At 46.8% G+C, this 12,572-nt stretch overlaps 2 protein-coding genes across 3 annotated transcripts in view; both read right to left on the bottom strand.

Moving 5' to 3' along the window:
* Positions 1–1,387, bottom strand: part of MEMO1 (mediator of cell motility 1) — a 28,579-nt gene extending 27,192 nt beyond the window's left edge. The window contains exon 1 of one of the 2 annotated variants that reach the window (XM_051614170.1): positions 983–1,387. In XM_051614170.1, coding sequence (XP_051470130.1) covers positions 983–1,043 — 61 coding nt within the window. In that variant the 5' untranslated portion in view covers positions 1,044–1,387. Of the gene's footprint in view, positions 1–858; positions 897–982 lie in introns of those variants that run through there. The other variant, XM_051614169.1, reaches the window with a different exon arrangement.
* A 4,636-nt stretch (positions 1,388–6,023) lies between these two features.
* DPY30 (dpy-30 histone methyltransferase complex regulatory subunit) lies at positions 6,024–11,715 on the bottom strand. Its single transcript, XM_051615369.1, has 5 exons — positions 11,590–11,715; positions 11,073–11,144; positions 10,941–10,988; positions 9,503–9,645; positions 6,024–6,320 (listed from the first exon to the last, which is right to left on the bottom strand). The coding sequence occupies exons 2-5, from the start codon at positions 11,106–11,108 to the stop codon at positions 6,248–6,250; spliced, it is 300 nt and encodes a 99-aa protein (XP_051471329.1). The 5' UTR covers positions 11,109–11,144; positions 11,590–11,715; the 3' UTR covers positions 6,024–6,247.
* Between the last annotated feature and the right edge of the window lie 857 nt (positions 11,716–12,572).

Raw genomic sequence — 12,572 nt, 5'->3', positions numbered from 1 at the left:
CATTCCTTACAAGTCTCCTTATTAACAGCTCTAAAAATACAAATGTGCATCCTATCCACAACAGCAGAGTTCTGCCCCAAAATCCAACAAAACTTATTTCCAAACATACAAGCCATTAGTACACGTTTCTATCTTTTTCTGGGAGAGCAAGGGAGTGGTAATCCTCCTTCCAACAACACATCGTGTCTTTCTCCTGCTGCTTTTCTGCAAACACTAATTTTTTAAATGGACTGAGTCCATTCTGAACTCCTGCTTTGTAACTTTTCACTACTAACAGAGAACGTGCTCTAGAAGGTAAAAGCTCATTTTGGACTACAAGAAGCGAACCAAACCTTATTTCACCCCACGACCTGCCTTCTAACCCTGCAAGACACCTGTGTTCTCTAAGGGGAAAAAAAAAACAAAAGCCAAACCGAACTCCACAGGAGCACTCCGAAACACCTCGATCTACGGGTGTGCTTTCACACCCATTCAGCGCAGCAGCGGGTCAGAAGCCACGCCACACAGGCTGGATCCACCGCCGGCGCCTTGAGGCAGGAGGCTGCAGCAAGGCGGGGGCCAGCACCCGAGAAGCACCCGGGGGGACCGACAGCAGCGCCGGCCGAGCCCCAGGGTCAGCCCCGCGGCCAGGGCGGGCGCCGGGCCGGCCGAGCGGCGCCGCTGCCCGCGGGCAGGCTGCCGGGCCGGAGGGGCCAGGGGCGGCAGAGCGCGGTGTTCAGCCCCCGCTGCGGCCACCGGGGGCACAACGCGCACCCCCTCCCCGGCTCTGCCCGCCCCACCGGCCGCCCGGGCCGCTTGCCGCCCGGGCCCCCACCCGCCCAGCGGGCCCCGGAGGGCCGCGGCCCCACCGCCCCTCACCCGCCATGTGCCGGCCGAGCCGCGGGGGCGGGGCTGGCGGCCCCTCCCCACGCCCGGTACCGGCCCCGGCCGCGGCCCCAGCCACAGAAAGTGCTGATTCAGCCCCCGCCCCCCGGCCGGGTACCTGAGGCTGTGTACCAGCTGCCGGCGTGGCTGGCCTCCCGGCAGAGCACCCGGTTGGACATCTTGGTGCCGGAGCCGCCTATGGTGTTCGGGGGAGGCGGTGGGGGACGGGCCCGGCCGCGGCGGCGGCGCTGCTCCCCCTCCTCCCCCGGCACGGCCCGGGCCCCGCGGGCGGAGGCGGCGCTGCCGGCGGCGCCTCCGGGCGGGCGGGCGGGAGGGGAGCGGGAGGGGGGCGCGCGGAGGCGGCGGGCGGAGCGGCGCGGGCCGGGGGCGCGGCGGCGGGCTCGGCCGCAGGCGGTCACCCCGCGGGGGGACGTGGGGACAAAGCCCGAAGCTGCCGCCGCCGCCAACTCCGCGCTGGCAGGTAAAGGGACGCGAAGAGAAGAAGGCCGCGGCAGCAACTGGGTTTGGCCCGGCTCGGCTCCCGTGGACTAGGGGCTGCACGGCCGCCGCTCCCCCATTGGGCACGAAAGCAAAAGCCTCGCCGCCATTGGCCGCTCGCTCTCGCCGGCCCCGCCCACTTCTGGGACAAGCCCAGCGTGGGGGCGGTGCCGCCTCCTGGGGGAGGAGGCGGGGCCGGGAGGCAGAGCCCCCCTCTGATTGGCCGGCCGCGTTGCCGTGGCGACGGCTGCTGGCCTCGCTGATTGGCGGGGCCGTGTCTCCGTGGTGCCGGGGCAGATTCCCGGCGCGGGGCAGAGGAGGGGAGGCCCAGGGGGGAGCCCCGCCCCGCGCTCCGCCCCCTCCCCCGGTGGCGGGGGCCGTTACCCTCGCGAGACGCCGCCGTTGGGGGCGCGAGGCCGCCGGGTCCCCCTGCATCCCGGCCCCTCCGCCCCGGCGGGTCTCCCGGCGCGGCCACGGGGCGCGGCAGCGAGGGCGGCTGCCGGGGCCCCGCGTCACCGGCGGCAGGTGCCGCCGCTGTTGAGGGCTGGAGGGACGGAGCGTCGTTTCCCAAAGGCGGCAGCTCCGGGACGGGAGGAGGCGGAATTCGCTGGGGTGAAGCTGGTGCCGGAGGCAGTCCCACAGGGCCTGTCCGGCGCCCCTCGGCCCCTGCCTTTCGGTCGCTGGTGCTGTGGCGCCCTGCGAGGGCCGCTGAGGTCTCCAGCTCTCAGGTTGATCCTTCCCCGCCTCTGTAGCGTTATTTTATTAGCTGGGTGGATGGATTGCTGCCATGGAGACGTAATGGCCTAGTTCATAAGGGCTAAGGAGGCAGAACTGGAAAGGGGAGTATGGCCGGTATGAAAGCAGGGAAGGGAAAAAGCAGTTTTAGCCACTGACGTATGAGAAGCAACAAGGAGAGGGAAGCAACAACAGGAGAGGTGAGGGGCTGCAGCCATGAAGGTATCGAGGTGGACTGATGCTTTGTGAAGTGGAAGATGTTTGGCCAGGTCAGAAACACATTCTCCTTCTCAAGCTTGTCATTTTATGCTCTGAAAAGTCCTCCAGCCAGTTACAAATACATGCAAAATACAAAGTGATTGGTTTTATTTGGGTTTTGTTTTTAACAGTAAAACAAAGGAAATGGCAGAGGCAAAGGCATCGTTTTTGGTGTGTCTTGAAGATCAAAAAGGCTTGTGCTGCAGCTGATGTCATTTTTTATCAGTGAGGATCCTCCTCTGCACCCATGACATCGGCCTGGGGTCTCCATTTAACTGTATTTGTTATACGTCAATGGAGCCTGATTATCCCAGCAAATGTCTAATGTTATAAAACATTGGCCTTCACTTTATCTGTCCTTATAGTATTCCAGTGCTATTTTACAAATAGTGTGTTGGAAGAGTTTAATGTGGGTTATAACTGCTGTCTAGACTGGAAGATCTATCCTGCCTGACGGCTTTAAAATAAAACTATATTGGCGGTTGTGATATCCATTTGTAAGTCAAACCTTGTAACTTCAGTATTGGAAATAGTTCCTGAACTGACTGCTAATCCCTCAAGCAACTTAAATGCACCAGAGAATAAATTTTACCACACGGGGAAAAATAAATATTGTGATTATGTACTTCAAAAAAGTCATGCCAGCATGTAGTTCAAGTTGTTGATGCACCATTGTCCCACAATACACCAAGAACTGTTAGAGAAGACTGTCAAAAGGAACATTTTAGGGAAACTGGAGGTTAAGATAATTATTAATTATCTGGTATTCCTTTCTACCATTTAGAGGAAGAGCTTTCATCTCCTCTTAAGCAGTTACTCTCCAGTGAAAATAAAATTTAAGAATTTCCAAGTGGTAATTTAGATAGTTTAAAAAATAAAAACATAAGTATTTTCTTCTTGGTTTACTTATGTAGCATTTTTTCCTATTCAGCTTGGCTTTTTAGAAGTCTTAAATTTTCTTTTTGTTGTTGTTGTCATTGCTACATAACTCTTAGGCTGAATCCCTTTTCTCCTACTGCTTCCTTTCTTAAGTTTCCTTCCCCCTGGCTTTCATCCTTAGGCTTTCCTTCCTTGTGTATAGTTTTTTCTCACTTGGATTAGGTGTATTAAGTTTTTGCTTTAGGTAATGTGAACATAGTATCCATATAGATGCAGAGGAACAACTGCACCTCAGTGTTAGCAGATCATAGAAGGCACAGGCTTTTTTGCACATGCCACAAACAGCATGGCATGGCAGCCTGTCTTCTGGTGAGTTTCTGTCCTTCTCTGTTATCCATTAGCACTCTCAAACCAGAGCCCAATGAAGCTGGAAGACGTCCTCCTCAGTTTCTGCCTGCTCTTGCCAAAGCTTATCATCCATAGTACTACAGGAGGAATTTCTGCTGTTTCCACTGGCAAGGGTGACAGTAGGATTTTTTAATTTGTTCCCTGTCACAGGTGGACATAATACCACTGAGCAGTGTTTAGTGATTTGTGGGTTCCTTTTTAAACTTTTCACTATCACCTCCTGATCATGGATCATTTCTTTGCTTAAGGGATGGTGACGTGCTCCCTCAATACCATGTAACACAATTGGAAGAGGCAGAAACAGGAAAGCAGGCAACTTTTCAGTTAAATAGAATGTGGCAGTGCTGGGCTTCCTGGTGCTCAGGACATGGAGGTATGGAAGTGTTCTAGCCAAGGGCTGAACAAGGGGTTAGCTTTCAGTGAATGATGGGAAGCATTGGGGATGTTGTGAGATCATGCTGCGTGGTCTGCAATTATTCTGAGCACTGTTTGTACATGATCACTTGCCTGTTCAGAGCTATTTCAGTCATTTTTCCCCACGACGCAGGGGAGAGTTGACACAATGCATGGACAGGTCCCCCAAGTCAACATACCCTTGAAGCACAGACCACTGCTACACGTGAATGTCTGCTGGCACTTTGCTCCTTATGCGGAAGAAAAGCATGAAGGCAGATGTGGCAAGAGTGACTTGCCAGTGAGTATACCCTTAGCATGCAATTTTCTTTGAGTAACACCCTGTGCCCAGCTTGGGTGACATGCCTTCAGCTGGCTGAGCTTTAAAGGTATGTTGTCTTTTTTGTTTTGGCTCTTGTTGTCCTCTTGCATGTGGTTTACTTTGCCCTCTTTCTTCATGGTTTTCCAATTGTCCACTTCCTGTCTCCTCCCTTCTCAGGAAGCTGTTCACTGCCATAGTTATTCTAGGTTTTTCTTTTTTACACACTGTCATTCTCCATCTGAGGAACCTGCTGTTCCTAGCAGTCCTTCCTTCTACTGTTAGAAACACACACACCGCACCCCCCCCCCCCTTAGCTTCATACTCCTTACAAAGGAAATATCTCCACTGTATCTGAGACAGTATCAGTAAGTAATTGCCATCTTGTAAGTACCTCAGTGTACACCAGAGGAAAAGGAAGGCTGCATGCTCTCCAGGAGGTATTTCTCAACCACCCAGCAACCTTTTACTAACTCAGGCTCCTTTTAGAAAACTGGTTTATTATACACAATTGAAAAACTTCAAGAAGATAGAAGCCTGTTGGAAAGAGGAATATGACACATTCCTGGATGGTGTTGCCCTAGCAGTGCTGTTGCACTAGCACAGCATTTACATGCAAGTCCTCATTTAAAACTGTATTTGAATATTGAACATTAGCAGAAGCAACACTGATGCTTTTTTCATCACGGTGAAATGCTTCTTTGTGCAACAGCTGGCATTCTGTACTTCTGTGATCTAGGCTATGTAGTCATTCTTAAAATTAATTCTGTCTATGAAATAGAATAGGGAACACAGGCTAAGAATAATTTGTTATGTAATTAGTACAAAGAATAAATCAAAACTTGTATTCTGTCAAGGATGGTAGGCGTAAGGATTCTTCTCTTGTGCTTTCTTTCCAGCCTACTGGTGTCAACTGCTTGCATCTTTCAGAATTTTTCACATTTTTCATTTGTTTGAAAGCAGCTCTTTTATTTCTGGAAAGTCTGATGAGGATAGAGAAGTTTTTTTGATCAGGCTGCATTTACAACAGTGACAGCAGTTGAGAAAATACAATCAATGTGTAGCCTCCATCCCTACTGAGGAGACTACAGGAAAAAATAAACAAGGGGTCAAAGATGTTAAGAACAGGAATAACAAAAAGGTCTTAGTAATCCTAAGGGGAGAAAAATTCCCTCAGAAAACTCAGTATTTTACTCGCTATATTAGGGATTATCTTTTGACACAGAAGGAATGCTCCCACTAAGGAGTAGCAGTACAAAGAACTGAACTTTAGAAGTCCTTTCAAACATTATTCTACATTTCGGTTGAGTCCAGCACACAAGGCACAGGCGATCAGTGACAAATGCTGAGCACCTCATTCATGTAAATACGCAGCATGTTGGACACTGCAGGATACCTGTTCGGCTGCTGAACCTCTGTTTTCATTTAACCCTTTTCCTGCTATTCTGAAGCAAGATCTCTCCTCTTACTTAATCAATCCATCCTCAAAATAAATCGTAACTGCCCTTTATTGATTTGCCTTCTGTTTAGGTACTTTGAATGTACAGGATGCTATAAAAAAAAAAAAAATCGACATTATCACTCATGATTCTCATAATAAATTATTCCCCTTCGTTTCATGCATTCAGATGATGCAGCCCCACAGAATTCAGACTTTCATCATCAGTAGTACTGTTTCAATATTTTATTTTGAAATTCTCTCTTAATAGCTAGTTTAAAAAAAATGAACAAGTGAAGTGTAAAGTGTTCTTTATTAAATAATTCAAAAGATAAAGCAAATTGTGCGATTCAGAAAGACAACATCACTGTTCCAAAGGATTTTTACAGCAGAAAACAAATTGCGGCAAATGAGCATTTCAGTCCAGCAGCCAAATTGTCCTCATTTTTATGGAGTTAATTTCGGTCCTCAAATTGTGACTTGTTTTTTAAAAGATAGGCTGCTAGAAATTCAATGGGATTTGGCGGTCTGTAAAGAAAAAAGTAAATCAAAAGCAATTATTTTTGTTATATGAAAGTAGGCAGCTGAAGAACTAATGACCTTTCTTGAAAAGCAACATGACTCCTAAACACTTACCAGCATTGATTTAGGAATGACCAACTACCTACAGTTGCCCTGTAAATTTCTAGTTTATGTCTCATAAGTTTTTAATGGTCTTTTTCACCATTGGTTCAATGTTACTAAACTGCTAAAACGGTTACATGCCTGGAACCTAGGGTATACTCTGCAAATGTAAATACTGCATGTACATTATTGGAAGTTACATGCATTTGCCTATTCCTTTAACTTGTGCTATACAAAGTAAAAGTTAATCTCTCAGTACTTTCTTGCTTTTTTTCCTGAAATGCTTATTGTGTAGCTTCTGCATTAGAGCTGTTTTCATGGTTTCTGGTAACTGCTGCTTCTTTTTAAATGAATCCAACAAGAACCCAAAGTTTGAAAAGTACCGTAACTTGCAGTTAGTCCATAATACACACTCATGATCACTGGCCTTAGTCCTTAAGTTTTTGTTTTAAAGGTTCCTTCAGCTACAGTGCATGAATTCTGCTAATCTAGATTCTGTCTGCAGAATAAATGGCATGTTTACTTATTCCACACTGGCTCAGTCAGGAGGTCCTGGTAGTGAGCAAGCATGCCTATAAAGAGCATAAAGAATGGAAGAAGAGTGCAGAGACATTTCCCCCCCTAGACCATCTTTTTGGCCTCCAAGCCAGTACAGTTAACCAGCTTCCTGAGCTAGCACCTTTAATACTCCTGGGTGGATTCTTCTACAACTTTGACCAGTTGGACCTTGAGCCCAAATAAAACGTTAATGTCTACAACCTGATGCAAGTTATACAGCTTAATAATGTGACCTATGAAGGATCACCACTTTTTAATAAACAGTCTATCCCAATATAGCATCTCCATGCTGTTAATGATGTATCAGATTCCTACTATATTCTCTCTCAAAAATATCTTTTCCAGGTTGAAGTATGCTCTTCACTTCCTACTAGTCACTCCCTCTGCAGGTGGTGTTCCATAATTCTGACCACCTTGTCACTCTTCTTACTTTTTCACATTCTACCAGAATACAGTGGAATTGGAACTACACATAACATTCAAAAGAAGACTATACATTTAAACAGCAGCATTATCGTTGGTTTTACCCCTTCAATTTCTACATCCTACCATTCAGAATTTACTTTTGATTGAGCAATGCATTGACATATACATTTAACAATGTAAAGATATTTTTTACAAGGGTGATTGTCAACTTGGAATCTATCATCTTGCCACTAGCATCAGGGGATTTATTACCCTCCTAAGTGCATAAAATTATGTTTATTTGAATTGGATTTTTCTTTTTTTTCATAGAGTCAATTTTTCATAGCAATCTTCCATAGTTTCACATCAAATTTATGACATTCCTGTGCAATTATTTACAATCCATCAACCTAAAAACCAAACAAACAGAAAACAAAAGACAAAACCCCCCAACCTATTCACTGAAACTCAACAGCATTAACACATTTTGGCAGACACTTACTAAAATAGTTATAATTTATCCTACGATTCTAATGTTGAGCTCATTTCACCATGAAAATTCACCATTTACTTCTACCCTCTATCTCGTATCTTCCAATCAGTTCCTCATCCGTATAAAGGTTTTATCTTAAATCCTACAGCAATTTCCTCTTTTCAAAAGCCTCCAGGGAAAGACCCTGCCAGAAGCCTTTTGGAAATTTAGGCAGACTGTATCATCTGGATTTGTGTTCATGTGTGCTCACTGACTCCTTTGGTGAACGCGAAGAGACTTACGAGCCCTGAAAAAAGTTGTGTTGACTCCTCCCAAATACGTCATTTATTCATATGCTCACTATCCTGCTGGATGGTAATTTCTACTTAATCTCAGACAGTGATCAGATGTACTGGGCTGTTCCCTGAGGATCTCTATATTCCTTAGAAAAAAAAAAATTAGCATACATTAGCTACTTTCCAGTTCAAATTTAAGCAGAAGATTACACAACAGAACTGGTCATTCAGCTTTGTCAGCCCTAAGATTTGAATATGCTTGAATAGACAATTTGACCTTGGCAGTTTGTCCCTGTTAGGTTTTTTCCTATACCTTCCCCAACCTCTTCTACCAATGTTCCAATTTCACTCCTGTGGTGAGTCCCCATAAAGAACAGCTCCTTTCACAGTGAAGATTTAAATAAAAGTTGAAAAAATTGTATGTGACACAATGACCCAGATGGTAAGTGTGGGGTATTGACCTCAGGATGTGTTTTACATTATCTGCAGCAGAACTCCCACAGATGTCAAGTGAAGGTCTGCACACTGCTCAGGTGTGCACACAGGGTGTGCCTTCTTAGGTGACCTTGTGCCCAGTTCAAATTCACAACTTCTTTTGAGGTTAAGACACTGTTGATGGTTGTTGTGACTGTAGGTACTGTGATGCAATTACAGTCATCCATGCCAGCTTTTGATACCATTATTTGAGAAATGGTTTACATGCTGTAAGACTTGCCAATAATTCAGATACACGAAAAGGCTAGAAATTAATTTGGGCAAGATGAACACCTGTTTACTATTATCGAAGAATACACTTCTATATTGACTGCTAAGAGATTCAGGGCACCTTGGCAGCACAATCTTTACTCAAAGGTTTAACTACCAGCTTGCTTCTAGTTGTGTTGACAGTGCAGGGTCAGCCTTATCCTTTAGAAGCTGTTTTAATCTACAACAAAGATGCATGTCAGGCCCAATTTGTCTGTCTGTCCTTCTTTTAAATGACAAGCAGAACTCTAAATCCCTGCTACAAAAACCTTGTTCAAAACAAGAACTCCTTAATTCTATAATGTGAATTCTGTGATAAAATTAATTTCAAAAATACATTTTCCCCTGCAAAACCTTTGCAGTAACATACCTCATGGGGAGATCACAAATTCAGTACGTAACTTTTATCACACCATATGCAAATAAGTGAGGAACACATCCTGCATGGTCAATCACAGCAACTCATAGGTTCATGAACCTGTTGTAATGGCTCTCTTACGAGCAAACTAGCAAAACCATGTCTGGTGTGCAAGGTCTGAAAAGATTACATACTACCCAAGTTTGAGACCTAATTATTTCCTAAGAACAGGAGGAACATTGAAGCATCTTACCTCTCTTTTGCAAGAACAGCAAGTCCCTGTAGCAAGATAGGTACAACTGTCTGATCCAGGTAGGCACGGGTGGGTAATGACTGAAGATCCACCTTCTGCTTTGATGTTTTCTCTGCATTTATTTTCTCATTTTCTACTATCCTCTGAAGTAAAGAAAACAGAAGTGCACGAACATTGGTAATAGTGACCACATCTGCAATCAAGTGCAAGTGGAAGCAAAGTGCCCATTTCTCTGGCAATAAATTCTTTACATTTTAAGAAAATTTAAGTGCACAAAATTTGTCCTTGCTCAAAAATCTAACCCAGAGGACCCCTCTCTTAAATTCATGTTTTGGGGAAACAACGTTAGGAAGTTGTAAGTTTTTGAAAACAGAAGACACCCAACCCCTAACATTGTTATTTCAGCTTCTGCATTCAGATTCAAATGCTACACCACTGAGGCAGGAATGACTGCTAACAAACGTGGCCCCAGATACAGGGTTCCTGTGTGCAAACACTTGAACACAAAATGCTAAAAGTACTAGAAAATCAGGTGAAGTCTAACAAAGAGGATGCTGTTAAAGTCAGGAACTTTTAGACCATGCACTACTGAAGTACAGATGGACACTTTAAAGGAAGCATATGCAAAATGTTTCTAGCTGCTGTTTGGTCAAAAAGTGCTGACACCATTAACTGTAGTTAAAAAAAGATATCCTGCCACTGTCACTAAACCAAATGTATTCAGCGTAGCACACACAAATCTACCGACATGGGACCAAGGTATCCAATGTGTTCCTGGCTCAGTAGTGGAAGCTGAGGTATACAGGCAAGCAGTTATCAAGGAGATAAGTCCCAAAGGAGATTTAAGAAAGGTTTCTGAAAAAAGCTTTGCATAGAGTAGGACCTTACAATGGAGGAAGACTGAAGGCTTTTCTTTAAGCATAAAACAAATATTATAGTTATTATTCTAACCCACACTATTACCAACAGCCAAGAAAATGGATTTTGTCTACTCTTTCTCAGCATAATTAAAGATAGCTTGGGTTATTCCAATCCAGTGTTTCCACTGACTTAAATATGAAAATCATCCCTCCCTTTGATTGCTTTTTTGTAAATTGAAAAGCCATCAAATCCTCCTATTCCCCTCCCTGTAATAGAAGACTGGCTGGCTTTTTGTGGCATAGTATGTTAATATAACACAGCATACTTCCAAAACATCCTACCTCATTAAAATGTTCATCATTTACTTCAGTACCATTTAGAATAATCAAAGCAACACAACAGAAAATGTATTAATTAAAAGCCGGTTATGCAAGGGACTAGTATCTCTTGGTTCAGTTTCCACCTAACTTTCTTCGAGACATTACATCAGCCCAAGCTACATTCAAGACTCAACATCTTCCCCCTCGATCAGGAATGGGACTTCCACTGTACTTTACAGCAGCAAAGTCTTTGTTACCTCTACATTTTCAGTGAGACCATATTCAGCATGGGGATTTTCTGGAACCTGTAAAACAGCACATGGTCAGCAAAGTGGAAATTCTCCTTTTACACATATAGCATGACACACATGAAACATTTCTTACAATACCTGTGGCTGTCCCTCCATAATCTGTTCTGCCTCCATGATGTGGAAAGCAGAATTTGCTGGACGTGCGATAACCTTGGAAAGCAATAAAAGCATCGGTCAGTAGGCTGAGATGCAGACCAGTGTTTGCTGGCTGATATTGCATCACTTGGTTACTAAGGCACTACAAGGAGAGAGAAAACGGAGCTGCTCTCCGCTCCCCCCCGCCAAACTTGTGCACGTTCTCCCCGCACATAAGATTGGGAAGCGTCTTAAGGTTCGCATCACGCCCACTGGTGAAAACGGCAGCGGGATTAGAAAATACGGCGTTGGTCATTTAAAACAGAAGCTCCCAGGGATGGGCCCGCTCCCCTGCCCAGCCGGGAGCGCCTGCGGGATGTGGAGACCCTCCCTCATTTCCCCGGCCCGCACACCTGCCCGCCCCACCGCGGGACCCCCCGGCACCCCTGCGAGCCACGTGCGGACGGCCCCGGACAAACCGCCCCGCGGAGAGGAAGCCACCAGCCCCCCCGCCCCGCACCGCTCTGCCCCGCCGGTGGGGCCGGGCCCGGCAGAGCACCGAGAGCCTCCCCGCAGCCGCCGCCGCCGCTCCCGGAGCTGTCGCAAACTGTTTTGACGTTAAGCGAAACGGTCGCGCTGCCGCCGCCAACTGCCCCCGCGCCCAACTGCGCCTGCGCGCGGCGGAGCCCCGCCCCCGGGGCGTGGCCTGCGGGGGCTGAACGGTGCGTGCTGATTATGACGTCACTATTGGGCGGGGCCTCCTCCCGCCCCAGCCCTCTCCCCATTGGCGGGAGGGCGCGGGGCGGCGCGGGGCGGGAGCGCTGCGCCTCGGGGCGGGCGGCTGCGGCTGCCGGTGCTGGTCTTGTCTAAGTCATGTTTCTCTCCGACGCAGAGGACGCGTCGTGACCTCTGCTAGGTGTGCTGAGGCGTAGCCCGGGGCGCTGGGCTGGCTGTGGGGGAGCAGGCAGGGGATTCCGCTTGTAGAGGCCCTCGCAGGGCTCCCAGCTGGCCAGCTGTTCCTGCTCTCCAAACCAGCCTCAGAAAAACGCCGGCCCTTGCAAATCCTGTCGCACCGAAATCTGCTGGTAACCCATGCAGTTCGGTGTCTGAGGAGTTCACTGTGATCTCTGTGCAAAGAAACTTCCCCCAAGTTAACTTTTCAACTGAAGGGCGGTTTTGTTAGTGAAGCCACCTTTCAGAGCCGAGCGCGGTTTGCACGACGGTGACTGCTGGCCATTGATGTTGTCCTCCTGTGTGAAGGCAAATGCAGCTGCTCAGCTTTATCTAGGTACCAGCTTTAATCATCCTGTCTTGAAGCTACCAAGAAATGGAAAATGTAGTGCTACTTTGGTATGGTACTGCTAGAAATTGCACCAATATCTGAACATCTATGCTTGATTTGTTTGGGTTCGTTGTTGATGTTAATAGATGTATTAGGAAATTGGTAACGTCTGTCATAGTAGATTAAAAAGGTCTTTAGAACCTTGGCTTGAGAAATAATTA

Source organism: Apus apus, chromosome 3 (genome assembly GCF_020740795.1).
Source record: "Apus apus isolate bApuApu2 chromosome 3, bApuApu2.pri.cur, whole genome shotgun sequence".
In the NCBI taxonomy this organism is placed as follows: domain Eukaryota; kingdom Metazoa; phylum Chordata; class Aves; order Apodiformes; family Apodidae; genus Apus; species Apus apus.
This window is presented reverse-complemented; position numbering and strand designations above follow the sequence as displayed.

Excerpts from the sequence above, each read along its gene's own strand:
- DPY30 (XM_051615369.1), bottom strand. The coding sequence starts at position 11,108 with ATGGAGGCAGAACAGATTATGGAGGGACAGCCACAG. Across the intron at positions 10,989-11,072 it reads TTATGGAGGGACAGCCACAG|GTTCCAGAAAATCCCCATGC; the intron begins GTATTGTAAGAA and ends GCTGTTTTACAG. Across the intron at positions 6,321-9,502 it reads GCTGTTCTTGCAAAAGAGAG|ACCGCCAAATCCCATTGAAT; the intron begins GTAAGATGCTTC and ends TTTTCTTTACAG.